Here is a 24,717-nt window from a genome sequence, read left to right as displayed (position 1 = left end):
GAAACTCCCAAGTAATAAGAAATGTGGAGAACAGATTTGATAAAATGAAAAATAAATTTACAGATGGAAATAAGAGTTTTCAATATATATACATATATATATATATATATATATATGTATGAGGGTAGAGTGGTTGATGTTCTTCATCTAACTACTTTCGTGTAGTCTTGTGGCCGTTTATTTTTTCGCAGCGTACATCTCTCTCTAGCATTTATTAGGATTTTGTCTCCCACTGAAAAAAACCCTAAAAAATTATATATATTACATTACATATTTATATCTATTTGATTTTTGAATATTAATTGAATTGAAATGCGGAGTAGAGATAATATAAGAGATCGGGGATCATTTATCAGGATTTGTCTCCAACTGATAAAGAAAAACCCTAAAAATTTATCTAGTATTATATATATATATATGTATATATTTGATTTTTAATATTAATTAAATTGAAATGTGGAGTAAGGAGAATCTGAGAGATCTAATGGGTAACAAAATGGGCCATTACGGGGCACAGTTTTGCATGGGCCTGGACGGTCAAATCAGCTTTAAGGCCTATACCCCCAGACCGCAATAATTGAGATGTTACGGCCACGTGACGTGGACTTCGTATCACCTTTTCCCCTTCCTTTACCGTCTCTGTCCAAATTTATCAGTTTTTTTATGTTAAAAATGAGATATCTATTCAATTTCAATTATTATAATTATAGGTCTAAATAAAATATTTTTATATTTATTTGGTATATGACGTGGACAACTTTTTCTTTTGGGAGGCTTTTTACTTTTGAGGACCACGTGAAAAGGAGCTAAAACGTTGCGGCGCCGGCGAGCGAGCGAGCGAGCGTGGGGTGGGGTCAAAAGCTAACCGCCGCGTGGATGCTTATGGAAGAAGCTCGAGCCATGGCATTTTTGTAACTACGACGAAAACCAAAGGGTGTAACAGAGAATACGAGCATTCACACGTGCGAGTCATACATGTCACTTCTCCAAGTCAGTTTCCACGTGTTTTTATCTGCCACACCGTTTTACCAAGTTGGGAAAGAAGTAGAGGAAGAGGACCGCCGGGGGAAACAACACTATGGCGACGGCGACGGCGACGGCGACGGCGACGGCGATGGCGATGTTGTCGATAGAGTCTTTGCCTCTTGGCTTCAGATTCAGACCGACAGACGAGGAACTCATCAATCACTACCTCAGGTTGAAGATCAACGGCCGTGATTCGGAGGTTCGTGTCATCCCCGAAATCGATGTCTGCAGGTGGGAGCCTTGGGATTTACCTGGTTCGTCTTTCTATCTCTCTCGCTCTGCTCTTCCCTCGATATAGGTAGAAATACGAGGAACTCAGATTCAGAAATGCCGAAAGTGTTGATTTTTAGGAGCGGTTTGGCCATGTTGGTTATGCTTAGGGTGGCTAGGTTTTCTCTGAGATGTGATGTGGGTGATGACGACGATGACAGGGTTGTCGGTGATTAAGACTGATGATCAGGAGTGGTTCTTCTTCTGTCCCCGTGACCGGAAGTACCCAAGTGGCCATCGTTCCAACAGAGCCACTGACTCTGGCTATTGGAAAGCCACAGGCAAGGATCGGACCATCAGATCCAAGAAGACGGCTGTTGGGATGAAGAAGACTCTTGTTTTCTATCGTGGTCGTGCTCCACGGGCCGAGCGGACCAGCTGGATCATGCATGAGTACCGTGCCACTGACAAGGACCTCGACGGTTACGGCCCTGGCCAGGTCTGCTTTTGTTTCTCTTTACTTAGGTCAGTCTTAGCTCCTTGTCTCGGTTTCGATTGCTCAAGCGTTCCATTCCCATGATTGCATTTCTGGTAGAGGAAGGAAGACGCTTTAGCTAATTTATCCACCGGATTGGAAGTTCATTTATCTTGAGTATGTCACGTGCATGAGTCTGTTTGCAAAGTTCTGTTAGGTCGCACATTTGATCATGGAAGACTGTTTATCTGTTTTATCCTTGGTCTGGAAGTTAAATCTGATGTTTTTCGGTATGTCACAAGCATGAACACGAATAAGTTCCATGTGTTCTGAAATGGCTACAGCATAGTGTCATGTGTCTTTATGTAGTGATGATTTGATAAACATGTTTTTGGGTTGTTTGCAACTTTGCATGTGTTCATGCTATTACCACTGTTTGCTTATCTATAGCTTTTCTCTGTGTGTCGAACAGAATCCATATGTTTTGTGTCGCTTGTTCCATAAACCTAGTGACTGCTGTGGTACTGCAAACTGTGATGAACTAGAGAATGATAAATCCACTCCCGCCAGCCCCAAATCCATTCCCGATGACACATCTCCTGAGATGGTCCAAGAAACAGCTACATCTCGGGAAAAAGCTTTGAAAGAATCAGATGATGCTGAAAGATCTCTGGCTGATAAGTCTGATGATGTGAAACCCAATGATCCACTGATTAACGGTAGCTTTGACAACCACGTTACAACTTCTCATACTGAAGACTGTATTTTGGGGAAAAGCATAGTTGGGGTAAGAGGTGGATTATTCCAACCAAGGGCTTGTTCATTTTTGGAGTTTGATTTTATCTGTTGTGAATAAGTGTATCTCTATGTGTTGCCTATGTTCTAAGCTAGCTTTTGCTTTCTTATGATCTAGGAAAATCCATTTTTAAGGGACATTTATGATCTTTATGGCCCAAGCTTTGCTCAGATCGATGACAAAACAATTTGTCCATCACAGTCAAGCCTTGGCTTTGCTGCATCACACATGGATTCACTGTATGCCAGCGATTTTGGAAACTGTGATAACGGACTACATTTTCAGGGCGGTGCCTCTTTACAGGATGTATCCTTGACAGAAGTCTTGGATGAGGTGTTTGGTAACCATAACGTATCTTCTTGTGACGATTTCACCAAAGGAAAAGACATAGCTCTTCAAAGAACGATACATTTGCCCGGAAATACAGGCATGCCCTCAGCTGTTAACCCCTTATTCCACGACACTGCTCCATTTTTTGACCGGGATGATGTAATGGCAGGAGCACAGGTAAACAAACGGTTTTATTTAGTTCTTAAGCATCTGATATATTCTACAGTGTTGTAAAAGGAAAGCATAGGTCTTGAGCCTTTGACACCGGAACTGAACATAGGTTTCTTAATGTACAGCAATATGTACCAGGCAATGAGTTAGTGGAGGGGCAAACTTTGTCGGGATTCTCCTGGTCCTTGACACCGCTGACTGCCCACCCATTAGAGCAGTATGGTTCATCTTCTTATGCAACCGCCAACCCGTGTCATATTAATTCCAATAATTTAGAGCAGCCAACTGTTCAAGTGAGCTTTGTGGAGTCCAACGTTAGTCCCAGTAGCATATCCCGGTTCAAGGCTACGGCTAGGCAACATCTGCCGAATTCAAACTTCTTTGTGGACCAAGGGACTGCTCCTAGAAGACTTAAGCTACAGATGGAGAAGTCAAGTTCAGATCTCAGCGAAGAAGATGAAGTGCAATCTGCCACTTCCAAGGTAAGAACCATTCATCTAGGATAATATCCTGCCATGTTGTGCCTGTTCATGCATTTTCGTTTCCCTCTCAAGCGGACTAATGATTTACGCACACAGGTTGTGGATGGTAATGAGAGGTGGTTTCTTGATAGCGACAAGACTAGTGTCCACGAGCCCGATAGTCATTCGCAACCAGCTGATTCCGGCATTCAAAGTACAACACGAAGGAGAATCCATCTGCAGATGAGAACGCATAAGCCTCCCTCAAACAGCAGTGATTCAGTGAGATGTAGCAAAGAAGAATCAACTGGGCTTGAGGTAAGAATCCTCCCTGGAAGCTGTATCTCTGAAACATAAACAAGCATATCCATCCGCCGAGACATGAACGAAACAGTGACAAACATATGCAATTTGTCTGATTTCAGGGAGAGGATAAAGACCCATCACGGCAAGATCTGAAGTTAAGACAGAACCATGAGAAGTGGACAAAGACTCGGCTGCTAAAGAGAAGCTTGCAATGTAGCAGTGGTAGTATGTTCACTGTGTTCTTGGTTATGGCGGTGATGATGGTGATATTGATCGCGACGTGGAGAGGCTGGTTTGGCATAATCACGAAGAATGCCGAAAATAACCTCATGTTTCATCAGATGGATTGGTCGAGAGACAGACATATTGATGTAGTCTTGTAAAGCCGGTGTGTACCATCAATGTCCCTTTTTTTAGTTGGATTTTGTAATGATTGTGTCTTAGGTTTATTTCGGACCAAAGTCAGGAGTCTATTTTGCAGCATCTGCTTGAACTGACATTAATTGGACATTCGAGGTTTCTTTAGAGTCTTGACTCACGTGTTTATATCCATCCGTTCATACCCTGATATAGCAACTCAGAAAACCCTTCCAATGACTTTGTTAATATGCTGTGATTATAGTGAGTACGTGTGTGTATATATGTAGATGTATATGTATATGTTGCAAGTCCGTCAAAAACATCCTCGGAATTTCCACCCCGGTTTCAAAACACGTGGTTTTAGCATCATCAAGATTTTGTCGTTTTGGTAAGGGGTTTCAGTATCAAGATTCAAGTACACATTGCTTTGACATGCTTGACTCAATAATGATAATGGTGACGATGATGATCTTGAATTTCAATTTCTATCAATATGAAAAATGAGGAGAGGAAATTAATAAATTATCATATGGGAAGGGAGTAACGTATCGGATAAACATCGGTCCAAGTGGGGCCGCCGCGGTAACGACAATACAATACAATGTGCCAATAAATGAATATAAATCCAATGTAGCAAGTAAAACCAAACCAACGCAGTCTCCTCACAAAACCGAGAGCCCGGAAAAAAAAATAAAAAGCCCATAGGATTTTGTCATTTTTTACACGACAAAAACAGAAAGAAAGACACATGTCAGTGTATATACATATATGCATATATATATATATATGTAATGATCAATCTAGAGAAGACCAGAGAAAGTGAAAGAAGATTCTGAAATTGTGGCAATAATCACAATCGAGAATGTTGCTGGTGGCGATAGTGGCGGAGATGATGGAGGAGTACACGGCGGTTCTGGCCAGAGTGTTGGAGCATCTTTTCACGCAGGCTCCGTTTCCTCGCCGGATCCGTCTTCGCCTTCTTTATTCTCTCCCTTTCCACTCGTCTCTCCCCCTCCTCTTGCCCCCTCCTCCTCCCCGCTCGTAATTACCACTGAGTTTAGGGTTTTTTCTTTTCTGGGTTCTTCGAATTTGACTTGGGTTTCTTCTTCTTCTTCGAGAGTTGCTGTTCTGTAAAAACAAATGACGCTTTGGCTGTTTTGTTTCAATGTTTCTGATGATTCTTCGGACATGTACAGCTTTGTTTCTGGACGTATATATGTATGTATGTATTGTCGACGAGTTTCCATTGGAAACCGAAAGAAAGAATGATAATATTCCTCCGTTCAAGAACACTTCTTGTTCTACTTTCGTTCTCGTTTTCCAGTATAAAGTTTGTTTTATATAATTTGTAACCTACGCAATATGTTTCGCATCGGTTATGTAGATTAGTTCGGTTCCCTTGACGATGATCCAAGCAAGTTTACAGTTCCCTCCCAACGTAAATATCCTTCCCCTGTCGACAAAGGCAGACCCTTTTGATCGAAGAAGCTGAGATCCAAAAAAAAATCAAACTTTTTTTTTTGGGTGAAATAATGTATCGAGGGACATTCATGTGTGTAAAGGTTGCCACGAGGTTTAGCGGAAAAAGCTGTGTTTACTTTGCTTACATAACACCTCAAATCCGTCGGTCCATATTCTTTTTCATTTGCTGCCTTTGCTGTAGGGCTTCCATTGCCATGGCCTCTCAAGCTTTCCTCCTCAACTTACATATATCTCTGTCTATGCAGCTATATATATATATATATGTATAGTTGTATGGGCATCTACTCTCACTTTATACATAGCCCAATACGTGCGTGTATTTGTATATATCAATCTTTTTCGTTTCTTTCTAAAAAAAAGGACTTTTCAATTTCATAACCACAAAGTTGCATATGGCGGCATTGATAGCAAGAGGGTTCAACTCCATTGTATCTGCCATCTCGATAATTTTCTTCAGATTCCGTCCTCTAAGTAACAAAGGACGCACAACGACACATATCAGCTACTTCAAGATGTCTAAGAGACGTCCCCTCTCTTTGCAGGTTCGAGTTTTTTATAAAAAAAAATCTTACGAATCCAATATGATTTTACGAATCCATTCGATGTTACATGATTTTACGACATTCAACATGCAGACGGTTGATCTGAAGGTGAGAATGTGTTGCAGCGGATGTGTCAGAATCGTTAGAAATGCAATCTCCAAGCTCCGAGGTATATATCTAACTAATAAAGGCCTTGTGCCATGTCGTATCGTCCACAAGGTGGATGGATGCGGGTCGGGTATCGAGTTTTTTCAGAGTATTCGAGCCGAGCCATCCGACCTCCGCCTCGTCCGGGTGCAACGAGGCCTCAGGTACTTGGCGGGTACCCGACCTACGACAATGAGGTCGAGGAGAAGGGGCAAGATTCAAGAAGAGGGAGATAAAAAGGGGCGATCAACCCTATTTAAGCCACCTATCTGCCCATATGCACAAAAGTCTTCTCTTTTTTTCCCCGATGTATCTAAACAGATCAACGGATGATGCAGGGATTGATTCTGTGGAGATCGAGCTTGAGATGGGGAGGGTGAGAGTGATCGGATACGTAGACAGGAACAAAGTCCTAAAAGCCGTGAGGCGGGCCGGGAAGAGAGCGGAGTTCTGGCCATATCCAGAACCGCCGCTCTACTTCACATCCACTCGGAACTATTTCAGAGATCCGTCGAAAGAGTTCAGAGAGAGCTACAACTATTACAGACACGGCTACAACTCCACCGACCAGCACGGCAACATCCCTGTCGGATGCCGAGGCGACGACAACGTCAGCAACTTGTTCAATGACGACAACGTCAACGCCTGTCGCCTCATGTGATGTTAACAAATGCACGTTCATGTATTACAAAATTTGATCATCGGAACACAATATTTAGTTGAAACACGGTGAATTTATCGTATGAATGCAGATGGTTGTAATATCATATCAACGTTTAAAAGGAAAACAGAGAAGATTCAAGTGTACAGGGACGAAAATAGGAAAAGAAAAAAGAAAATGGGAATCGGTAAAGTTTTAAGAATTGTGGGTCATATATAGAAATATGAATAATTGTAGGGCAGATATGTAAAACATGGAAACTTTTCGTCCTAATCCGAATTAACGAGGAAACTCAGCAGCCTTCTTCTGTTCTTGTTGCCCTTTGACCTGAAGAAAAGCTTCGTCCCTTCAAAAGCAGAAGGGAAGGGGAAGGTGGAAAATCCCTTCCCTTCTTTGTTAAGGAAATTTCTCTGCGAATTCGAGGGCTTTCTTTCTCCGCCATAGCCACCGAGGATGAAGCACTGTGATCTTGGAATTGGCGATGTACGGAGCCGTCTCTCTCCTCTCGCTCGTCCCTTCACCTTCGGTTCTTCTTCTTCTTCGTTTGTCCAACCAGGTTCTTCCGGTGTATTCTCTGTTGCGGCTTCTGAATCCGAGCCTGAAGATTCCATCTGGGGTGATTATGCCTTTGATCTCTCCTTCTTGACGTCCGACGACCAGAGAAGTGGTGGTCTCGATGACGATTCTCTGTCTAACTTGTCTCGCGATGCAGACGCCGCTTCTGCTCGTCTTAAAGGTGAATTTCGTTCTCCAGATGTGGTGGTCGTGTTTATTGATCCTACAATGTTTCGTTCTTGGGTTGGAGTAATGCGGTCTATACTTGAAGTAGGAGTTTTGAGAATCGTTTGCTGAAATAACGTCACACTAGTTTTTTTTTTCGATTTGTGGATGAGAAGATAATGATCGAGACGCGATAAGAGCTAATATTTTGGAGGCTAGTCTGTTCTCTGTTCTGACAATTGTGATTTCTGTGTTTTGAATTGCAATGACTACAGCAGAAGGATCAGAGCTGTTTGGACAAGCTGCTTATGCATCAGAAAAAGATCAGAGGATCAACCCTGAAACTATGAGACAAGAAAATGTCGAATCATTTCTCGGGATCTCAAATTTTCTGGAGTCAGATTTGAGACCTGCTGATTCTCAGCCTCAAGTGTCACTCTCAATACCTGTCATTTCCTCAAACCAATCAAACTCGGTTGTTAACTTGGAGGGGGGATTTGCTACGCATTTCCCCTCAACATCAGTTCTTGGACACACGGGCACAACTCCTGCAGTCAATGGTGTCTCGGTGGCTAATGTGAACTCTGCTGATGGTAGTGCTGCGGGACAGCCGCCCTATGCCAAAGGAAAGGCGGCGTTTTTTGGAAAAGTCTTGGTGAACCAAAGCATCGGTGAAAACGATCCTAGTTCATTCTTCTCAAAGACATCCGAGCTGCGGATAAGGTGCTCCATTGGTTCTGATAATGACAAGCCTGATCCGTGCAGTACCAATGCAGTTGGCATACCTGAGAAATCTTCTGAACCTTCTGACCAGGAGGACTCTGAAGTGGATTCTCCTTGCTGGAAAGGAACACAATCTTACAATACTGTGGCCTCAGGTTCCAAGGCTATGAGTTCGAGGCGCTCTAGTGATGATCTTAACAGATCCTACGGATTAAATCCTTTGGCTCCTCGTTTCATACCGGCCAGTGCTAAGAAAAGTTTAGACAAGCATGTCAAAGAATGTGGAGAGGGCAGCGCTTCATCTTTGAAGAAGTCCCTGTCTTCAACCTTTCCATTATCATCAGAAGACTACAGCTTAACAGATATCCCTAAGAAAGCTGTGATACAGAAAAACAGTGGCAAAACCGATAGAGCAACGGGAACAAGCTTTCTGATCCATAATGCAGATAAAAGCTTTGGTTTTGTTTCTCAAGATAATGTTTCCAACACTACGAGTACATTGGATTCTAGGACCGAAATCCAAACACCCAAAAAGTTGGATCCTTCAGCCCCTGTTTTTGTTCCTGCCAGTGCAAAATTAGGTGCTGCTGTGCATGATAAACAAGGTGGAGTAGATCACTTGGTAGATTTCAATACAAATGCACACTCAACTGCTGCTCTATCTTCTTTGAGTGGTGGGTTGCTGAATCATGTCAAGGAAGAGATGTCTTCTGCAGCAGTCAGCAGCAGTTTTGGGCATCAATACTATAATGGTGCTCGTGAACCAGGAACATCAGGTTCATTGAACCCGTGGCTTGGAGCTGAAGTTGGAATCTCTGAGAATGTGAATCTGAAAAGTCCGAATGACAAGTTGCATGGAAGGCACAGGTTGAATCCTCTGGCCTGTAATTTCTTGCGTCCAGATACTAATCGAAACATAGATGGCTGTGAAACAAACCCTGCCACAATGAGTTGCTGCCAGTGATTTATAATGCCATTTCATCTGCTTCTTCTGTTTGCAGGGACAGCAATGCGTCTGACACTGCCTTAGTTAGATCAAAATCATCAGTATATGCGCAACCATATTCCAGTGGAATTGGGATGACCCAGACGGAACATGTCAGTCCAAGCAAGTTACATGGGAGAGCTCATCTAATATCTTCTGTTGCTGACCAATCTACAAAGTTAGGCGATCACTTCGTGTCTGTTAAGCAACTTGTGGTGGAGCCAAAAACACTTTCGATGAAGGGTAATAAAGATATTGATCATTTTCTGTCTTTTCATATCTCGGAAGATTCTGCAGGTCCATCTTCAGGCAACATGAAAGCTTTGTCCAACCTAAGCCCGAGACATGGCTGTCCGTCATCATTGTCGTCTCCAGAAATGGATGTCAAAAAGCTCCTTACAACCATGCATGGGCTGTCAGAGTCGCTGACACATATAAAGGGTGTACAAGGCCATTCATGTGGTTCAGATTTACAAAATGAGCAAGAGGTTATACTTATCAACTGCATTGTACAGAATCTCAACTTGTATATGAGAAGCAGAATTGAGGGACATGCTGGGAATTCCTCTAATGTTCGACATGGTTCATATGACCCGAAGCAGTTTGCTAATGTGCATGAGGTATGTAGACTTGCATGCAATAGCGGCCTAGAATTCACTAAAAAATTTTACCGTCTAAAAAGTTCATTGGCGTTCACTGATCATTTAAAAGCGCATCAAAATGGGCATCTGCATTTGTATCCCAGCCGTTCAGTTCCAAAGTTTTCATCTTTACCATATTTGATACATCTGCAATATTTTTTTCTAGCATTACCTTCACTTTGTGCATCCAGTTAACTGTGTTTTGAATTCTAGTTTTACCACCTAGGTAAAAGGGTGGATTTCTAGCATTGTTTCCCGTAGACATTACAGAAATAACCTTATTTTAATCACTATGATTCCAAATGTTCTGTATTAGTTATCGATTAGAGACCTTCGGCCACCAGGGGCAAGCAATATGACTGTCAACCTTGATCCTAAAAGGAAAGAGAAATACTCTGCAGTCTCGGGTGAGATAGTACCACATTCTCATTTGAGAGAAAGTAGTGTGGCCAGAGGGAATGGCTCTGCCCAGGTATAATCTCTCATTGTACAGTTGCATGACTTGATATTGGCATATACCATGAAACAGACTCTTTTGTCAATCTGATGGCGTGCAGGTTACTGCTAATAGTGCTTTTCAACAGAATCATACAACAGAAGAACAAACTAACCCACAGGCGTTGTTCTATAGAAGCTTATGGCTTAAGGCCGAAGCAGATAGGTGCTTGATAGAATATGAGGCTTCTCTTTCAAGGATGAAACTTTGAGCCACCTGGTGACGTTTAAGAGAATTCATACGGTGATTCCAATTCATCCTGATAACCCGATCATCATTTTCGGCTGCCATGTTGTGTTCACCTATTTGTATTACATATACTTTTATAGCAGTGGTGAAAGCTTGAATGGTGTCACAGATCGAATTTGATTACCCTAGCACTGGGCCCACTAGAGAGTGTGCTTCTGATTTTGCAGGTTAGAATTTGTGGGGGGCGGGATTTTTAAAAGAACAGCCTCAGAATGTCATGTTTCTGAATCAAGATGGACTGGATGATGTAAATTGACATGGAAACCTTCTGCTACAAAGCGGCTGTAAAATGAACTGCTGGAGCATGAAAATGGTGCTCTACTTAAACTCTTGCTTCTTCCTCTTCTGTCATATGGGTTATATATGTTTTTCGCCATGTTGCGTACACTAAATATGTACAGACGAAATGTACGATGGAATCCAGAGAGAACTGAGTTTGGTTTTGATGTGTCATTGTCTTGTTCTTGGTAGCTACACGGTGAAATGTGCTGTGGGGATTGGCATCAGACATGTTTGAGCAGTTGGAAGAGTGTTTTTGGTTGCTGCTTGGATGTTGCCTGTGCTGAAGATAGGAAGTGAATGTATTCCTCTTGTGTCCTGAATTTGGATTTACGACAATGTATGCACTATGTTTATGTTTCTCTTCTCTTTGCTAATGATCACTGTCCCGACCAATCAGCTGTTCTTTTAGTATTGTACTAACCTAATTATGATTGAATTCTAATAAAAAAATCATCATGAAAGCATAGAGAAGATGGCAAAAATTGGTCTTTAACCTTAAATAGTAGCGAAACAAGAGTGGATAACACTCGGGAAAAATGCTAGGAAACAAGTTCTGGGACTAAACCAAACCATGAATCAGAAGCAAATGGAACTCACTTTTAAGTAGTGAGTTCCATAATGGCACTAACGATGTCTCCATCACTTGCCTTCAGAGCCTTAACGGCTTTGGCCCTGGAAACACCTGCTTGGGTCATCACCAGATCGATGTCTCTTGCCTCGACGCCCGTCTCGTCGACATCTTCTTCCTCTTCTTCCTCGGCTTGTGGGGCCGCTGTGGCTTCGGAGGCATTCGAGTTAGGAACCATGGATGAAATGTCGGGCATCTTGAACTTCTGAGCGGCCTGAGCTTGCAGCTGTGAGCTCAGGTCATCGATCTTGGCCTCTCCAAATATGACATAAGTCTCAGAGTTCGGGCTCTTGAACACATCCGGCTTCGATATGACAAATAACACCTGATATACATATGTAAGAATTATCGGAATTAAGCAATCTATACGATAGCTACAGCGACAGAAACATGAGACGAGACAGTAGTCTATGATGTTTGTTAGGGAGTTTACATTCTTCGATCTCTTGATTGTCACCCGGCTAACATCTGTGACGGGTTTCATCCCAAGCTTCAGCACAGCCTTGCGGCTTTTCTTCTCACTTCTACTCTGCCTGGAACTCTCGTTCCCACCAGCTCCATCATGTTCACCTTCACAACATGAAAACAAGACCAAACCCGAAAACATAAACTGTCAAAAGGGGTTTACGGAAATCAAGCATTACCATGACCCAGAAACATATATAAAATGACACAGCACAGATGTAAGTCCCAGTACTACAGACATCTCTCCAAATGTCTGTAACAAAGATTAAGGAATGAAACCAAAGTGAAATGTTTTGAGTTTATGGAACATGTTGCAGAACGACAAATCAAATTCAGGGAAATGGCGAGAGCTTTGTTATTATAGATCCAGAAACTACATAACTCAGGCCTTTATCCAGGATTGTGTTTAATCTGATATAAGGTGATGCAAAGCAAAACAAAGCTAATAATTTAGATCCGTTTTCCACTGTCGAACATCGAGAGGAGAGAATACCGTCGTCCTCCTCATCGTCATCGTCGTCGTCGTCGTCGTCCTCTCCTTCCTTCACTTCCTCCACAACCACATCGTCTTCCTTCTGTTCCACACCAAACACAACCAAAATGGTCCAAAACAAATAAAAATAAAAAATCGGAGAACTTGGACGGTATAGGAAATCGAAGAGAGGAAACGAAATCGAACCTGGAACTTCTGCTGCTCCTTGATGGATTCGTTTAGCAGTTCTTGCGTAATCTCTTCCTCCACAACGGGACCCGGCATCTTCTTCTTCTTCGCAACAACAGCGCAGCGAACGAAACCCTTTAGGCTTTTCTTTGTTACAGTCACAATGGTGATGAGCAAGTGAAAGAGGCGTTTTAAGAACATGGCTTATCCTACATTTTCCACATCGGCCCAATGGGCCTTAAATTATATGTCCAATGGACCTATGAAATAGCCCGTTTGTCTATATGATGGTCCTACTGGGCCTTAACTTTGGTTTTGACCTGCACTTTTGGTCGACCATATTCTTATGTTTCATGGGAACAATCATGCTTGAAAAAAACGGAAACACCACCAAAATCACGCATCAAGAACCCAACCTTTCTCACTGTAGCATCCGGAAAACGATGACAGTGGTTCACGTGAAAGAATTTCTAGGTAGAACCTCAATTGTGTGGAAGATTACACTTCTTGAGTCCAAAATGGAATACACATTCGAGTTAAAGAAAACAGATTGGTAGCTTTACAAAACTACTTTCTTTTTGGGTTCAAGAACAGGAGGGTCTATGTCTATGCCCATATTAGCTGCAGTTCCTGCAATGATTCTCATCGCGGATTCAAGAGTCGTGCAGTTCAGATCGGGCAGCTTCTCGGTTGCAATCGTACGTAGCTGCTCTACCGTTATCTTTCCGACTTTCTCCTGCTTTGGATCTTTCGATCCCTTTTCCACTCCTATTTCCAGAACCCGAAGAATATCGCATCAGAGGACTTCAAACCGGGAGAAGGGAACGCAATGTAGATAACAGATGTTATGTAATCATATATGACTTTCTAGCAAGATTTATCTTGTTTACTCTACATGCTCAATTGAAGCTAAAACATATGACAAATGTTATTCGGGAGTTCTAGCTTTTGGCTTAGGCGAAGTACTCTACAGCCTTTCATCAGCTTCGTAAGCTGGACCGAGAATTGTTCACATTCAATGAGAATTGAGACCAAGACATAATAGGAATACTAATCTAAATGATTCACCACCAAGACAAGTCAAGGGTCAACAGATCATAGATAACTTACAATCCTAAGTTTCTACAGGAACTCAAAACTGATATCCAGAAACATCAAACTATATAGCTTAGCAAAGGCAAAAGGCATAATGCAAGCTAGAGCCTCAAGATGATCAAGCCAACACAGCTAATCCTCATTTTAACTTTCAATGATCAGAGATTCTCATTTGGTAAGACAACACAGAGATACTGCACATTCTGTGTGGGAAGAAAAGAATACCTGCAGCCTTTAGCAATAAAACCGAAGCAGGAGGGGTCTTGAGGATAAAGGTGAAGCTTTTATCCTGCAGCCAAAAATGTCGATCGGTGAAACAATCGATTCCAGTGTCAAAAAGTACGGATATGATTGTTAGCATACAGCAGCATCTGCATCTGATGTCGCTTAAGAAAAATAAGATTGAAGTCTCAGGAAAAAAAACCCACATCATAGACGGTAATTTCGACAGGAATGACGTAACCGGCTTTGTCAGCAGTTCTCGCATTGTAATCCTTGCAGAACGCCATTATGTTCACTCCCTTTGAACCAAGCGCCGGGCCCACCGGCGGCGCTGGAGTTGCTTTCCCGGCCTCCAGAGCCAGCTTTATCATCCCGACAACTGGCGAAATTCCACGAACTCAAAATAGCCCAATTAAACAACCGAACGGAAATGAAACAAAATCGAGATTATGCGAAATGGGTACCGAAATTTTCGTACCTTTCTTGGCTTTGCCTCCGGGTTTAGGCGGAGCCATGGCGATGACAGTGAGAAACCTCGGGGTTGAAGAGAGAAGTGGAGGCTGCCTCTTGCCCAGAAACTGGATGGAAACATTAGTTTTGGAGGATAAATTTGTGGAGATAGATTGTGAAATCTTAGAATCGTTGATGTCTCTGGCATTCAGAGAAGATGACACAGGCCTGGCTAAGGTCGACAGAGAAGAAGACGCCATTGATGCACAGACGGAGCTCCGACAAAAGAATGCGCAGAAACTGAATTCCCGGAAAAAAAATCCTATCCTCTTTGAGCTCGCACGTACTGGGCCTATTGGGCTCACCTAAAAGCCCAACTGTTAGGCATTATTAAGCCCGTTTAATAATTTAAGGCCCATGAGAGTATCACCCTCTGTCGCAGTACCAAAACGTGTGATACGAGTCCGGTCTTCATGGGATATCAGTTAAGAAATGATCACGTTGGAGAAAATTTTGCAAAGCATAAACCATTCTACAAGAGCCAATAGCAAAAGGGCAAGTTATGTTTCGGAACACAAACTTGGTTGACTGACTTGGTCACAAAAGAGGGTCTGTCATGTCCATGTCCATGTCCGAGGAAGTTTCCAACTCAGAAATTTCCGCAATCTTAGAAAACGAACACATGATTGACAAGAAGGCGTCAGCACCTTGTAATACGATATACAAAGTTATCTCAAAGCTCCTGGTTCAGAAAATTAAACCCATCATGCCAGAACTGATCCTCCCAAATCAGTCAGCTTTTGTAAAAGGGCGTCTTATTTGTAGAAAATAGTCTCCTTGCTGCCGAGATCATCAGGAAATACAATTCACAGAGGGGGCCTAGGGCAGCAACCATAAAAATAGACATATCAAAGGCATTTGATAGTATTCGATGGGATTTTATCTTGGAGATATTATCCGCCATTAACCTTCCGTTGCCCACAATCAATCTCATCCACCGGTGTATCTCCACGGCTACTTATTCCATCAGTATTAATGGGGGACTTTCGGGATTCTTCAGAGGTACTAGAGGACTACGACAAGGTGATCCTTTATCGCCATATTTGTTTGTCATTGGTCTTAATGTTTTATCCTTGATGCTAAATGCTGGGGGTGAGGATGGAAGAATTGGTTATCACCATGGCTGCCAGCATCTTAAGATCACTCACCTTGCTTTTGCGGATGATCTCCTACTCTTCTGTGATGGGTCCTCAGAGTCGATTAGCGCAATCATGCAAATATTGGAGGATTTCAAAGCGATCTCAGGACTAGCTATAAACCGAAGCAAATGCTACCTATACACATCGGGAATGTCGCTAGGAGAAGCTGAAGAGCTGGCTAGGACACATGGGCTCCCACTAGGCTCACTCCCGGTCAGATACCTCGGACTTCCTCTAAAGCCTTCCAAACTCACAAATGCTGATTACAGTCCTCTAATTGAAAGGATAAAATCACGACTAACGCATTGGACTTCCAAGCACCTTTCCTTTGCAGGCCGACTCCAACTCATCTCTACGGCCATCTCAGGGATATTTAATTATTGGATGAATGCATTCATGTTGCCTAAGGGATGCATTAAAGCAATCATTTCTCTATGCTCGGCCTTTCTATGGAAAGGCGATCCAACCAAAAAATCGGGTGCAAAAGTGGCGTGGAAGGAAATCACCAAGCCGAAAAAGGAGGGAGGACTTGGTCTCAGGGACCTCTTAGAGTGGAACATCACTATGGGGCTAAAACTTATATGGTTGTTATGGCTTAGATCAGGATCATTGTGGGTAGCCTGGATACATGAACACTACATGGCAAGGCGTTGTGTTTGGATTATGAACCCTCTTCCGAGGTTTTCCTGGAGTTTCCGACGCCTCCTAAAACTGCGACCTATTGCAAAGTTGTTTGCAAAGATAGACATAGGTAATGGGGAAGAAACCTATTTCTGGCTCGATCATTGGCATCCGATGGGCAGACTAATTGATGTCATTGGCACCTCTGGTCCCTCTGATTTGGGAATTCCTAAATTGGCTCGAGTATCTTCGGTCTACTGCGACAACCAATGGCTTATCCCAAATCCGCGAACAGAGATTCAAGTTCAGCTAATTACCCACCTTCTAGACATCAGGTTAGTTCCAGACAAACCTGATGCTCATTCTTGGGTTGTTAATTGTAGGAACATGACTAAATTCTCTTCCAAAGCTGTATGGAATGCACATCGTGAACGACATGATCGAGTCTCCTGGCACCCCCTTGTGTGGTTCAAGGGTCACTTTCCCAAGTTTGCGTTTACCTCTTGGATATTCATGCTTAATCGAAATCCTACCAATGACAGATTACGGGCATGGGGAATGCAGATTCAACCACAATGTTTACTATGCAATACTCAAGATGAGAGTCGTGATCACCTTCTCTTTCGATGTTCTTACTCCTCTAGGCTATGGACCAAAGTATGCTTAAAGTTGAATCTTGGGAATCCACCGACAGGCTGGCAAGAAATAATAACTTGGTTGCGCAGGGACTGGGGAAACTCTAACACCAGGACTATTGCCCTACACGTTTGGAAATTATTGATATATTATATATGGCAGGAACGGAATCTTCGGATACACCAATCTGTTTATACAGACGCAGATGCTACTTTTATGGAATTGGGCAAAACCATACGACGCATTGCGGCTTCACTTAGGCCAACCAAAGCTCGCCTTGCAGCAGAAATTACTTCTAGATGGTTCGATTAAACTTTTGGGTTATTTTGATATCTGGTCAAGTTTTTATGTATTCCTATCATTTTAGGACATATTGGTTCTCTAGATAACGAACTCTAGACACCAACCCTTATTTTGGTTATAAAGACTTTTCAACTCCTTATGTAAGTTGAAAAACAGTCGAAATATGTAAACGAAATTTACGGAATAGAAAACCTTTTAGCAAAAAAAAAAAAAAAAAGAAGGCAAGACGGGTTTTCTCTCCATGTTGTGTATACATAACGGCCATATATAAAAGGTTGCTTATACGAATTCTGCTCCACATCTCTGTCTATATATAAATAATGCTTATACTTCTATGCAAATCTCAGTTCAATTCTGCGTTAAATATATTCCCAAAATGGAAAGAACAACCTCTGTTCTTGTCTGGATAAGTCTGACATCGATTCTTGTTGCAGAGGGCGGATTTTTCGCGAGAGCAGCTGCTCGGAGTAAGGTACTCAGCGCATTCATGGAAGGCCTTTTAGTGCTTTCATGGTTGACTGACTTGGTGACGGAGGAGGATCCAAAAACAAAAAACAAAAAGAGATCTGTCATGTCCATGTCTAACGAAGTTTCCAACACAGAAATCTCTGCAATCTTACTTAGACGGTTGCTTATATGAATTGTGCTCCATATCTCCGTCTATATATATCTGCTTATAATTCTATGCAAATCTCAGTTCAATTGCAATTTTCCCCATTAAATATAAAAAAAAAATGGAAAGAACAACCTCTGTTCTTGTCTGGATAGGTCTGATATCGATTCTTGTTGCACAGAACGGCTTTTTCGAAAGAGCAGCTGCTCAGAGAAAGGTACTCAGCATTCATGGACGGCCGTTTAGTGTTTTCTTTGGACAAATAAACTAAATTTTTTTTTACTATTTCTAGTCTTGTGTAATACCAAACTATGTTTTTTTTTGTCTCTTTGTTGTCGGCAAAATAAACACATGCAGGTTCATATAGTGTATTTGGGTGAAAAACTACATGATGATCCAGAGGTTGTCACTGATTCTCATCATCAGATGCTGTGGTCACTTCTTGGAAGGTACATATTTGATGAATCGTGTAGATATGCATATATCAAACTGCTTCTGATATGTAATTCTTGCTCCATTTTTCCATGTTGCAGCAAAGAGGCAGCACATGGTTCCATGGTATACAGTTATCGGCATGGCTTCTCAGGCTTCGCGGCCAAGCTTACAGATCTCCAAGCCGAGCAAATCGCGGGTACTCAATCAAGTTTTGAGCTTTCTCTGTTTCTTGACTTCTATACTACTGAAACACTGAATCATATGCCTTTTGTTTTTTGGACAAGTGAAGTGAGTTTGGTCATCGTTAATGTTTCTTTTTTACGGCGAACAGAGTTACCAGAAGTTATTCATGTCATACCGGATAGATTCTACGAACTGGAGACTACTCGGACTTGGGATTACTTAGGACTTTCTCCGGTTCATCCCAAGAATCTCCTGAACGATACTAACATGGGAGATCAAGTAATCATCGGTGTAGTTGACTCAGGTTTGTTGCGATGTATTTGTCGATTTCTTGTCATGTCCTGAAAATCATAATGTGGACCGATACCGAGCCGTTGGAAAGCTTCACTTCACTTCATCACTTGCAGGAGTATGGCCCGAGTCAGAATCGTTCAATGACAGAGGGATGGGACCGATACCGAGCCGTTGGAAAGGAGGATGCCAATCAGGACAACGGTTCAATGCCTCGACACATTGCAACAGAAAGCTAATAGGAGCAAAGTACTTCATCGACGGCCTCGTTGCCGAGACCGGAAACTTCAACACAACGGAGAATCCAGAGTACATTTCCCCGAGAGACTATGTCGGCCATGGCACGCATGTTGCTTCAACGGCAGGAGGCTCTTTTCTTTCGAACGTAAGCTATGTAGGCCTCGGTAGAGGAAGAATGAGAGGCGGTGCCCCTCGTGCTCGTATTGCTGTATACAAGCCTTGTTGGAATCATCAACCAAGTTGTACGGCATCTGATATCTTGGGAGCAATAGACGAAGCTGTACATGACGGTGTTGATGTCTTATCCATCTCTCTCGGGTCCCCACTATTCCTATCCTTCCAGAGATTGATACCCACGATGGAATTGCAGTCGGAGCATTCCACGCAGTAGCAAAAGGCATTCCGGTCATATGTGCAGCTGGTAACATCGGCCCTGCTGCTCAGACCGTCGTAAACGTGGCTCCATGGATCTTGACAGTGGCTGCAACCACTCAAGACCGATCCTTTCCCACTCCGATCACACTAGGGAACAATATTACTATACTGGTATGTATGTGTGTGTACACACACACATCAAATGTTGTCCAGCACGTCTCTCTCTTAGAATCTGATCGTAATCTGTCTTTCTTTATTGCAGGGTCAGGCACTGTACGTCGGTCAAGAACTTGGTTTCACTTCTCTACTCTATCCACAGAACGTTTCAGGGTAAGATCAAATCTCTGACATCATTTTCATGGTAAATTTTGTCTCTGATTTCCCATTTGGATCGACGTTCACAAAAGAAGACACGAGTTTCAGTGTCAGATCCCTCTCTCTCTCTCTCGCTCTCTGACATTATCATTTATCTTTAACGTGCAGAGATTGTGAGAAACTTTCTGCCATTCCCAACCGGACAATGGTGGGAAAAGTTGTCTTGTGTTTCACGTCAAAGACAGATTTCACGGCTGTTTTAAGTGCTGCAGCTGCTGTAAACGAAGCTGGAGGTCTCGACTTTATAGTGGCAAGGAACCCAGGCCACACTCTTATTCCATGTGGCAGTATTCCATGTGTTGCCGTGGATTACGAGCTCGGGACCGACATATTGTTCTACATACGTTCCACTCGGTATCTTCATCAACTTTTACTGATACGAGGTATCGAATTTGTATAAAAAAGAACCATATTCCATTCGAACCATTTACCTGCAGATCACCTGTTGTGAAGATACAGCCCTCGAAAACGCTCGTTGGACAACCCGTGGCTACAAAGGTCGCGACTTTCTCGTCGAGAGGACCTAGTTCGATTTCTCCAGCAGTTCTGAAGGTAGGCCAAAACGCTTCGTACGTTTTTCCAAGCCATTAGATTCTCCTTTTCGCAATGTATGACACGTCTGAGAATTCTTGAGGCAGCCGGATATAGCAGCACCGGGAGTGAATATATTGGCAGCAACCTCTCCCAATGACGTATTAGGTGATGGAAGATTCAATATGATGTCAGGGACGTCAATGGCTACTCCCGTTGTTTCAGCCATTGTAGCTCTTCTCAGGCCTTCACACCCTGACTGGTCCCCAGCTGCCATTAGATCAGCTATTGTCACTACAGGTTCTTAACCAATCTTCCGAGATTTTCGTTTAGATTATAACCAAAGAAACACACTGACCCTTTTCACCATTCTTAATTTTCAGCTTGGAAAACCGATCCTTCTGGAGAACCAATCTTCGCAGACGGATCGAACAGGAAATTAGCTGATCCATTCGACTACGGAGGAGGCCTTGTGAATCCAGAGAAAGCCGCAGATCCTGGTCTGATCTACGACATGGGCACATCAGACTATGTCCACTACATGTGTTCTGTTGGTTACAACGATTCCTCCATTTCCCAGATCGTCAAAAACGCAACAGTTTGTCCGAACCCTAGGCCATCGATTCTTGATCTAAACTTGCCTTCAATCACGATTCCAGATCTTAGAAACGAGGTCACTCTCACAAGAACGGTCACTAACGTCGGACCAGTAGACTCGGTCTATAAGGTCGTGGTCGAGCCACCATTGGGCGTTAGTGTGACCGTGACACCAGACATGATCGTGTTCAACTCTACTACCAAAAGGGTCTCCTTCACGGTTCGAGTCTCGACCGGACACAAAGTGAACAGTGGGTTCTACTTTGGGAGCTTGACTTGGACCGAGTCTGCTCATAATGTGACCATCCCTTTATCCGTCAGGACACAGATTCTTGAACGCTACTACGACGAGAACTAAATGATCAAGAATCTGATTTCGTTATCGGATTCGGGATTTTAGTTATGTTTGTGTGTGCTAATAGCTATAATAAGCCAAAGTCTCCTTTGTGACTATTGGTATTGGACTGTATTTGCAGCGATGTTTTCTATTGTTACTAGGTTTTAACCCGCGCGATTCGCGCGGACCGTATAAATTATTTAAAAAAATATTATTAGTTTTAAAATTAAATATATTATATTTTACTTTTAAATTTATAATACATATCTTAAATCAAAATGATAAATAATTTTTAATAATATTGAGATAACAGTATCTTTTATTTTCAAAAAATGATCGTGAATAACGTGTTTATTTTATATTTTCGTGTGTTATAATATAAAATTAAAGGTCAGAACCTAATTTGGAAAACTCAACTGGTGAAAAAAAAGCAAAGCGTCTGTCTGACCTCGACTTTGAGCCTCAAGTTGGGGAGAAGAGCGCATATTCTAATCACATGACTTGCTCCCGGATTCGAAATTAGTTTGAACTCGGTATAGGATACCCGGTTATTATAAAAATAATAAGGGTTAGAATAATATTTTTAGAAAGAATTTTTTTTTAAAATGAAATATTAATTTTTTAACGTTTAAAAAGAAGAATAAAAAAAAGTTTCACATTGTAAAATAAAAAAAGATGAAGAAAATAAGGATTAGGTTGATTGGACACCGTGAACACATTATCATCATTTTATAGTTCATAATTTTTTAAATTATGATCGCTAAATCAACAAAAGTAAAGCACTTAAAGAAAGTGACACTAACCACATCTGAACTATGATGGTCTGATCTTACTGATATTTCATTTAGAATATGCCCGTCAAAATACAATCTAATAAATCTCTAAAAGATTTTAAAACAAAAACCCAATAATAACTATGTAGATTGAAATTAAAGTTCTCGTGTTGAGTTTGTTTGATTCCTTCATAGTTGCTTTCACAACTGCACTTAGATCAAACTCATGTTCAATATTCTTGATGAAGACGTTTTCTTCCATGATTATCGGGTAGTTATCCTCGAGATTTGTCACAACATCGAAGCCTTTGTTTTTTCTTATTTCTCCCTCATCATGAAGAGCAGAACCACCACAATAACTGATACAAATACAACCATGACAAAACCTATTACAATCAATATCATCCTTTATGAAATCTTTCGATTATATTTCAAGTGTTCAAATCCATCAGGATATCTATATAAAGTGTTCAATAGTCCCACGCAACGCCCTTTGTTTCCAGAAAGGCTTGAGTTTAGAGACTTTTGGAATGGAACAAAGATTGGAACTTGACCATCTAAGAGGTTAATACAGAAATTAACCTCGATCAAGCTTAACATGCCTTTGAGAAAATATGTTATGGAACCCGTGAGCAAGTTATTAGAGACGTATAAATAAACCAACTTATCGAGCTTCCTTAGCTCAAAAAAGGTCAAATGAGGAATTTACCGATAGCCCTCAGCTTGAGTTTCAATCATCTCCATGAATCGCTACATTTATACTTATTCGCTGAAATATACATGTACTTTATATATTCTATCAAATAAGCTCCTAAACGCAAACGCCAAAAAAATATGATAAAAAATCTGTCTAAACCCAATCCAACTGATATATATCCGAACTGAATCGAACTGATTAAAATAATATATCATATTGGATATGAATATCTCAAATCCGAAATAACCGAACCCAAAATAATATATCGTTTTACAGTTATTTCGGGTTCGGTTATTTCGGTCATTATATTATGTTTTTCTAAACTAAGATTTGGTAATTTTTTTTAAATATTAAAACTATGATTATTTCATATTTGTGTGCTACATGTATATATATATTATCTCAATAATAATAATAATAATAATAATAATAACAATAATTCAACAACCCGTATAAAATCGATTCACATTTAATTTAAATAAATATGAGTTGAAATATCATTTAGTTTAGTTTTTCATTTACTTCGACCTATATTTTATGAAATTTGATTCTTATTGTTCTTATCATCCCAATTTGTTTATTAGATTGTACACTACTCATCCTAAGATTTTCTATTATGTGATGAAGGAATTGAATTAGTTCTCATATGTCAAAGATCTACGTACAAACATTCATGATAAAAGTTGGAGATTCATATAAAATGTTACTTACCAAACTCAGATTGCCAATATTAGGACTCGTCTCGGATGACTTTTTACTCGAATTATATATTTCAAGACTCAATTCGATAAGTCTCTCAAGAATCTTCAAAATAAAAATCCAATGACAATTAGTGGAGCCTTTCCCAACCAAACTCATATTTCACATTACATCCAATTAAAACTTTAATAGTTTCTATATTAGAGAAAATAACTATTTTAAAAATAATTTTATTTGAGAAGGTTAATTATTTTTATAAGCAAACTAAATAAAAATAAAATAAAATGGACAAATATATTAAGATGTTAATATAAATTATATTGTCGAATAAAAAATGAATACTCAAATATTTTCTAAGTAAATGAATGACTACACCATAATTTTTTATTAGACCATTTGCTTATCATTCCAGTAAAGTAAACAAATATTACAATAAAACTGGTCAAATGTAAAAATTTAAACCGGTATCATTAATCGATTCTCTATATTGATTTCTCTACCCAAATTTGTATAACTTTTCAAATTTACGACCGAATGTAAACTGGTTAAATTTTATGTTTTCATTAACTTTTTTGTTTTAACGTTTTCGTGTTTATTTAATAAATAGAGTATTTAATGATACTTCTTGGGTTTTAAAAAATGTGAAACACAAATAGAAAACTTTCGGTAAAACCGGTCAGTTTATTCGTTAACCGGATTTTACACACTCTCGTATAACTTCTCTGTTATAGCAATTTTTTTTTACTTGCATGTTTTTAACAAAGAATATATATATCAATCTATCGCTATCATATGTCATATATAAATATGTTTTGCTCGATACACAAAAATAAACAACCGAATATCCATTTGAAATATATAATAATCAAATTTTTTATTTATATCCAATTCTTACTTTATATTCACACAACTAATTTGATTTTAAAAAATATATTCTATTTTAGCCCAAACTCAAGATGAATATATATTTTCATATATTTTTCGATCCGATTTTTTTTTATCCCTAAATCAAACATTTGAACTTTCGAAAATCCAAATACAATCTAATATGATCACTGAACTCATATATAAATTATTTTATCTAACATTTGTTAATTACTATAAAAAAAAACACTGAAAACTGCCCGAACCAAAAGTGTAGTACTTGATTTCACTGCCATGGACACATGTGTTGTCTCTTTGCCCTTCTCTTTGCCATCTTCATAAACATGTACTCTCATGAACCGCT

General features: G+C 40.7%; 6 protein-coding genes across 7 annotated transcripts; 4 read left to right on the top strand and 2 right to left on the bottom strand.

Annotated features, from left to right (window-relative positions):
- The first annotated feature begins 1,011 nt into the window (after positions 1–1,011).
- On the top strand, positions 1,012–4,309 carry LOC104815470 (NAC domain-containing protein 14-like). The gene is made up of 7 exons (XM_010543880.2): positions 1,012–1,280; positions 1,458–1,735; positions 2,184–2,498; positions 2,625–3,014; positions 3,134–3,490; positions 3,587–3,787; positions 3,895–4,309. Exons 1-7 carry the CDS (start codon positions 1,079–1,081, stop codon positions 4,156–4,158), a joined length of 2,007 nt encoding a protein of 668 aa, XP_010542182.1. The 5' UTR covers positions 1,012–1,078; the 3' UTR covers positions 4,159–4,309.
- A 546-nt stretch (positions 4,310–4,855) lies between these two features.
- On the top strand, positions 4,856–7,103 carry LOC104815464 (heavy metal-associated isoprenylated plant protein 21). The gene is made up of 3 exons (XM_010543870.2): positions 4,856–6,159; positions 6,253–6,328; positions 6,645–7,103. Exons 1-3 carry the CDS (start codon positions 6,010–6,012, stop codon positions 6,965–6,967), a joined length of 549 nt encoding a protein of 182 aa, XP_010542172.1. The 5' UTR covers positions 4,856–6,009; the 3' UTR covers positions 6,968–7,103.
- A 178-nt stretch (positions 7,104–7,281) lies between these two features.
- LOC104815458 lies at positions 7,282–11,456 on the top strand. Of its 2 annotated transcripts, none has more exons than XM_010543859.1 (7): positions 7,282–7,703; positions 7,966–9,277; positions 9,412–10,015; positions 10,353–10,508; positions 10,594–10,775; positions 10,949–11,094; positions 11,253–11,456. In XM_010543859.1, exons 1-5 carry the CDS (start codon positions 7,421–7,423, stop codon positions 10,741–10,743), a joined length of 2,505 nt encoding a protein of 834 aa, XP_010542161.1. In that variant the 5' UTR covers positions 7,282–7,420; the 3' UTR covers positions 10,744–10,775; positions 10,949–11,094; positions 11,253–11,456. The 2 variants fall into 2 exon arrangements, with proteins under 2 accessions (XP_010542161.1, XP_010542150.1); XM_010543848.1 differs by having other exon boundaries at positions 7,963–9,277.
- Positions 11,457–11,536: 80 nt separating this feature from the next.
- Positions 11,537–12,991, bottom strand: LOC104815452 (nascent polypeptide-associated complex subunit alpha-like protein 5). Its single transcript, XM_010543833.1, has 4 exons — positions 12,836–12,991; positions 12,650–12,731; positions 12,125–12,261; positions 11,537–12,016 (listed from the first exon to the last, which is right to left on the bottom strand). Exons 1-4 carry the CDS (start codon positions 12,911–12,913, stop codon positions 11,663–11,665), a joined length of 651 nt encoding a protein of 216 aa, XP_010542135.1. The 5' UTR covers positions 12,914–12,991; the 3' UTR covers positions 11,537–11,662.
- Positions 12,992–13,270: 279 nt separating this feature from the next.
- LOC104815429 (50S ribosomal protein L11, chloroplastic) lies at positions 13,271–14,886 on the bottom strand. Its single transcript, XM_010543810.1, has 4 exons — positions 14,613–14,886; positions 14,341–14,513; positions 14,138–14,201; positions 13,271–13,585 (listed from the first exon to the last, which is right to left on the bottom strand). The coding sequence occupies exons 1-4, from the start codon at positions 14,842–14,844 to the stop codon at positions 13,377–13,379; spliced, it is 678 nt and encodes a 225-aa protein (XP_010542112.1). The 5' UTR covers positions 14,845–14,886; the 3' UTR covers positions 13,271–13,376.
- Positions 14,887–18,095: 3,209 nt separating this feature from the next.
- LOC104815420 (subtilisin-like protease SBT3.5) lies at positions 18,096–21,458 on the top strand. The gene is given in 11 exon segments (XM_010543804.1): positions 18,096–18,173; positions 18,314–18,405; positions 18,490–18,587; positions 18,723–18,878; positions 18,982–19,427; positions 19,430–19,651; positions 19,743–19,810; positions 19,964–20,209; positions 20,293–20,407; positions 20,494–20,686; positions 20,770–21,458. Coding segments are annotated over 10 exon segments (2,139 nt in total). The 5' UTR covers positions 18,096–18,173; positions 18,314–18,382; the 3' UTR covers positions 21,342–21,458.
- Positions 21,459–24,717: the final 3,259 nt, after the last annotated feature.

This window comes from Tarenaya hassleriana, unplaced genomic scaffold (genome assembly GCF_000463585.1).
Source record: "Tarenaya hassleriana unplaced genomic scaffold, ASM46358v1 Cleome1, whole genome shotgun sequence".
Lineage (NCBI taxonomy): Eukaryota > Viridiplantae > Streptophyta > Magnoliopsida > Brassicales > Cleomaceae > Tarenaya > Tarenaya hassleriana.
This window is presented reverse-complemented; position numbering and strand designations above follow the sequence as displayed.

Coding starts and splice junctions, on each gene's coding strand:
- LOC104815429 (XM_010543810.1), bottom strand. CDS start 14,844: ATGGCGTCTTCTTCTCTGTCGACCTTAGCCAGGCCTGTGTCATCTTCT. Junction 14,514..14,612: donor CGGAGGCAAAGCCAAGAAAG/GTACGAAAATTT, acceptor GAATTTCGCCAG/TTGTCGGGATGATAAAGCTG. Junction 13,586..14,137: donor TTTATTGCTAAAGGCTGCAG/GTATTCTTTTCT, acceptor TTCTGGAAATAG/GAGTGGAAAAGGGATCGAAA.
- LOC104815464 (XM_010543870.2), top strand. CDS start 6,010: ATGGCGGCATTGATAGCAAGAGGGTTCAACTCCATTGTATCTGCCATC. Junction 6,160..6,252: donor GACGTCCCCTCTCTTTGCAG/GTTCGAGTTTTT, acceptor TTCAACATGCAG/ACGGTTGATCTGAAGGTGAG. Junction 6,329..6,644: donor TGCAATCTCCAAGCTCCGAG/GTATATATCTAA, acceptor CGGATGATGCAG/GGATTGATTCTGTGGAGATC.
- LOC104815470 (XM_010543880.2), top strand. CDS start 1,079: ATGGCGACGGCGACGGCGACGGCGACGGCGACGGCGATGGCGATGTTG. Junction 3,015..3,133: donor ATGTAATGGCAGGAGCACAG/GTAAACAAACGG, acceptor CTTAATGTACAG/CAATATGTACCAGGCAATGA. Junction 3,788..3,894: donor AAGAATCAACTGGGCTTGAG/GTAAGAATCCTC, acceptor GTCTGATTTCAG/GGAGAGGATAAAGACCCATC.
- LOC104815458 (XM_010543848.1), top strand. CDS start 7,421: ATGAAGCACTGTGATCTTGGAATTGGCGATGTACGGAGCCGTCTCTCT. Junction 10,016..10,352: donor AGTTTGCTAATGTGCATGAG/GTATGTAGACTT, acceptor GTTCTGTATTAG/TTATCGATTAGAGACCTTCG. Junction 10,509..10,593: donor GAGGGAATGGCTCTGCCCAG/GTATAATCTCTC, acceptor GATGGCGTGCAG/GTTACTGCTAATAGTGCTTT.
- LOC104815452 (XM_010543833.1), bottom strand. CDS start 12,913: ATGCCGGGTCCCGTTGTGGAGGAAGAGATTACGCAAGAACTGCTAAAC. Junction 12,732..12,835: donor AGGAGCAGCAGAAGTTCCAG/GTTCGATTTCGT, acceptor GGTGTGGAACAG/AAGGAAGACGATGTGGTTGT. Junction 12,262..12,649: donor TGACGATGAGGAGGACGACG/GTATTCTCTCCT, acceptor CATGTTGTGAAG/GTGAACATGATGGAGCTGGT.